Source organism: Montipora capricornis, chromosome 14 (assembly GCF_036669925.1).
Source record: "Montipora capricornis isolate CH-2021 chromosome 14, ASM3666992v2, whole genome shotgun sequence".
NCBI lineage: Eukaryota > Metazoa > Cnidaria > Anthozoa > Scleractinia > Acroporidae > Montipora > Montipora capricornis.
In genome coordinates, this window is record NC_090896.1 from 9,537,054 (window position 1) to 9,542,053 (window position 5,000).

Here is a 5,000-nt window from a genome sequence, read left to right on the forward strand (position 1 = left end):
AATAATAAATGAACGAGATTCTGACTGGGTTTGACAAGCCAGTAAAGAGCTTTGCTGATTGCAAAATTCCCTCAAAAAGGAAAGGAAAGGAACTTTATTTAAGTGTCTAGTCATTCGAGCGCTGGAGCGCTAATTGGGGACACTGTAAACTGAAATGAACAATAAAAGTAAATCAAGCCAAATGTTGGTTTTTCAGGAAAGGGGAAAAAACCAAAATACTCAACCCACATATGACGCCGGGTCCCGGGATCGAACCCGGGCCACATTGGTGAAAGGCGAGTGCTCTCACCACTGCGTGGAAAACAACAAAAGTACGTTGCATTCACAAAAAAGGCAGCCAGTTGGATTGCGGAAACATCGTCCGATTTCTTTGCTCAGTCGACCAAGTTATTAGAAAACCTGGTCTGCCAACAACTAGACGCTTTTCTGGAGCACCATAACCTGCTAAGCAACTCACAATGGGGTTTTAGGAAAGGCAGATCTACAGAGTTGCTACTACTTCAGATCAAGGGAAATCAATCGGCGTAATCTTCATAGCTTTCCAGGAAGCTTTTGACTGTGTTTTCCATCATCTCCTACCTCCAAAGCCGCAAGCTTCTGGTATCTACAATAATGCCTTAAACTGGATCTTAGCTTATCTCTGTAACAGACACCAATATGTTTCAATCAACGGCTGCAATTCTACAACAATGAAGATTCTCTCGGGGGTACCAAAGGGGTCCTTACTAGGTCCCAGACTTTTTGACTTCCGAAGCTGTCCAGATTCTTCCTATTCTTCAAATACGGAAATGTTTGCCGACGATGCCACTGCTTTTGTGATTGATGACTCTGTTGGCTCTATTGCTGTCCACATCCAAAACGTTTTGCAACGACTACATAACGGAAATTATGTTTATATCCAAGTCTCCTTTCAGTGGACCAATTCCACCTATAACCTTGGACAATCATCTGATTAACTGTGCAACTCAGTCATCAAGTCTGGGAGTCGCTTTAGACAATAAGCTTAGCAGGACACCCCATATTAAATCAATTGCTGCAAATTTTAATAAACAAAGTTAAACTGAAGTCTTTTGATCTCCCCACCTTAGAGTCTATCTATTTTAAAGGCATATTACCAAGCACAAACTATTGTATTTCTCTATAGGGTTGTTCAAGTTCATTACAGGTTTTGGAGGAATCTCATATCCGTGCTGCTCGACTTATTCATAATCTCAGCCCCTCTATCCCAAAGCATAAAGTTTTATCTTAAGTAAAATGACACGCCTCGTCATATTTTTGCAAAAAGAGACTGGCATGCATAGCTTACCAAGCTTATTACAACTTAACAGCACCCAGTATCACAAATCTCTTTACCAAGCACGCGACTAACTACAATCTAAGAGATAAGTGGAAGGAAACATCAGCGTTAAGTTGTTCGAAGGGTGGATAGCGCTATCAACTGGATAAATCACTATCCATTGGATAACTCAATTGGTTTTGCTAGTGTTTATCCGCTGGATAGTGATTTATCCGGTTGATACTGTTATCCACCTTTTGAACAACCGAGGCCAGGACTTTCAGGAAAACAAAACTGTTTCCCTCGGGACCATACATTAAGTGTACAATATGCCATGATGGCTAAAGCCAAGCAAAACCCTACAATTGCATTATACAATGATCTAGTTTTGAAAAAAATACTAAGAGAGCCCAAGGATAGTAAACTGCTGGGGATATTGTTCTTTACAAGTCCGTAACAGAACATTTAGATTTCAAGATTACAAGGCAACTATTAAATAGTAGTTATCTTCGCTTTGGGCATTCAAAAGGCGTACTATTCAAAGTCCATTTGAAATTGATAATTGACAAAATGGAGTTCTGGGTTATGTCAAAGGAACTAGCTTGTAAATTCAAATGCGCGATCGTGCTTCATATTCTCATTGTGCACGCCTGATGACGTCAGCAAACAAATGCCTTCCAAAAAAAGATTTTCTCATGACCGACTTCAGCAGATTCCATTCACAAACGGGGAAAAATGTCCGAAAATTGTGAACCAATTGTTTTATAACATTATCAACAATGTAATCTTTTGTCAACATTGCATAAAGGGAAATTCCCTCCGCTACTCTTCAACGTGTTGTTTATTCTTTCGTAAAAGCATTCTGCCATGCTTTACCCATCTCGTCTTCTATTGGTAAAAAACGGACAGGTGAATTCATGCGTGCAGGCAATTTAGTTTTATTTTCTGATTAAATACAGAATATACTTATGTGAAAAAAATATGTGCTGTTTGATTGGCTAATTTACAACAGGCCACAACCTTGCTTTGTGCAACTGAACTGAAATTTAACATTTAAACTACCACGCTGAAAATGTTATAAAATAATTGATCAAAGCGTCGGCTGTCCGTTCATCGAGATTTGAAGCAATTGGGAAGTTTAAAGCTCTCCAAAACTGCCTGTGTGCTTCGCATCTCGAGGAACGCAGGAGGACGCATGAACCATTTGTTAAATGTTAAGTAGTAGAAAAATGTATCGGATTAAAGTGGAGAAAATGCAGGATAAATGTTTTACTTAAGGGTTGTCAAGTATTTTAGATTATGTTATAGAGCTGTGCCTTCTGGTTGCTACGCAGTACATTCTCGCCAAAGGCACGATGGATTATCAGAAAAAAGCAAGCAAAGTCAAAAAATCGAGATTTTGCGTAGTACACGTATATTTGTTTTAAATTCTGATTATGTTGCTCTACAGCAATTATTAATAGGTATAATAATTTTTGTCTCACCTGAATTGCCATCTTCACTGCAATTTTCAGCCCATGATTTGAAAAGGTCCAATCTCTTCTTACTTGACAGAAAGGCATTGACAAATGACACAATTAAGGCATTGTCATGAAATTTACCAAGATGGCTGAAAAACTCTGACTCCAAGGAAATGTCTATAGCAAACTCGTAGTTCGCACTGTCACTGGTAAACATCGTAAATGCTTTAACATAGTCAGCTTCTACAAATCCTGCAATTTTTTTCACTTTTGACATAAAGTGCTCATAAAACCGCTCCCTTGCTTTCGTGTACGATTCAATAAAACGTTTATCACCCTTTATGCTGTCAGCATACTTTTTCAACAGTGGATGAATGTCATACATCAATTCCTTTTCTTCTCTGTTCACAACGGAAATGATGGCACTGGTTTCTAGCCCCTCAAGCTGAGCCACAGTTTCTGGCAGACTAATGCCAAGAACCTGTGCTGCTGTGGAGACAGCGAATGGGCCACAAAACAAAGAAAGTGAAACTGCTGATGCTTTCAGGCAGTCAGATGGTAGTGTGTTAAACATTTCATGGATCACAGATTTTTCACCATGACCAACTCCTTCCTCATAACCATAAGCTTTTTTTTTGGCATCTTGAAGTTCTTCGTGCTTGGACTTCTGTGTATCTCCTTTCTCTTCAGAATCCTGAATAGATTTCTCAATTTCATTGATCAGGTCTCTGGGAAGTTTTCTTTCTTGTTTCAAAATTGCTGCTAACCCTTTCAAGAGGAGAGGTTTCCCATTACAGGCACCAAGCAACTTCTCTTTTTGCACCACGTTTATGTCAATGGTCTTCTCAGGAAGAAGAATCTTTTCGGAAAAATTATCCCTGAGAGGTTTCAGTTCATAATCTTTTACCTTGTTGGCCTCATTCAATGGCGTCCTTGATGTCAAAAGTATCCTTAAAGCTCTTGCCTTCCGATCTTTATCATATCCTATAAGCTTTTCTAAGAACAGCATGAATGACATCTTTAAGTTGCTACCTTCCTTTCCCTTCCCCAAAGTAAACTGTTCAACGTTGTCAAGAAGAAAAAGCACGGGCAACCCCTCGCTTTCTTCAAAAGCTTTCTCAAAGGTTTTTTCCACCACAAAACTCATGTCTACGTGTCCCTCACGCATAGTAAGGCCAAGCTTGTTCATGAGGTTACGATAAATTGCTCTCATATCTTTTGCTTCTCTTAGATCAAAAATATAAGATTTTCGCCATTCTGAGCAAATCTTTTGAGCTAGGGTTGTCTTTCCAACTCCTCCCGGACCGTGCAAGTTAACAACGGATGATTGTCCTGCTTCAAGTGTTGCTGTGATCCTCTTAAGATCGTCGTTCCTCCCATGTAGTTGTTTCTGCAGATCATACAGACGCGGATGGGAGGCTATAAAGCTTTCAATACTCTCACTGATTTCCTCCTTGTTGCTGGATTTTGAAGCTACAAAATCTTTGATGAGCGTGAGCTTGCTATTCGAGACATACCCAAACTTTCGTAGAAGTCCAAAACATGACAACAGATCTTCGTTTTGAAGGGAGCAAAATTGTTCTCCATAAATCCTCTTTGACGACTTCACAACCTCCGCTGATTCTAGAGGAGAAAACTTGGTGGAGATGTCTCGGAAAAGTTGGTTTAACGTGAAGGAATGAACAACTGTGGACGCCATATTTAAATTAGGAGCTGCACAACGCGAATGTTGTCGCCCTTCGAGTCTTCCTTTCTTATTGCGCATCCTAGCGAGTCTCAAAAGATGACAAAGCAATTTTGATTTCTTTGTTTAAAAATGTATCAACGTGACCGGAAGTAAACAAGACCTGAGGGATGGCGAAAAGTCCCACAGGGACTACGCTAAGAAAAATAGTGCCATCGCCGTGAATGGCAAACAACGCTCAAAAAGAGGATAAGATATAAATAAACGGCTCCTGTGAGCAAGCTCATGGATTAATTGGATTCCTAAGTGGCGGAGGGGAGGGGGAGGGGAGGGGGAGGGTTGAGTGGGATTGGGTTTCTGTCAGGGTAGTAGCAGGGAACATAGGATGTGGGCTGTGGGCTTTGTTATGGCTTGTTGATAACGTATGTTGATATTCAATTAACCCTTTTCTTCTTTTCTTTGAACAATCAGTTTATCCAATGTTAAAGCGGCTATGTCACGCAAAATAATGTAATTTCGTGACATCAAAATTGCCCAAAAGGTACAATGACACATTGCAATAACCACTTAAAACTGTTCA

The 5,000-nt window shown here is 40.0% G+C and overlaps 1 protein-coding gene across 1 annotated transcript in view; it reads right to left on the minus strand.

Annotated features, from left to right (window-relative positions):
* Positions 1–4,480, minus strand: part of LOC138032961 (uncharacterized) — a 23,313-nt gene extending 18,833 nt beyond the window's left edge. Inside the window, exon 1 of the mRNA XM_068880682.1 lies at positions 2,761–4,480. Within this exon, the coding sequence (XP_068736783.1) occupies positions 2,761–4,435 (1,675 nt within the window). The 5' untranslated portion in view covers positions 4,436–4,480. The remainder of the gene's footprint in view (positions 1–2,760) is intronic.
* Positions 4,481–5,000: the final 520 nt, after the last annotated feature.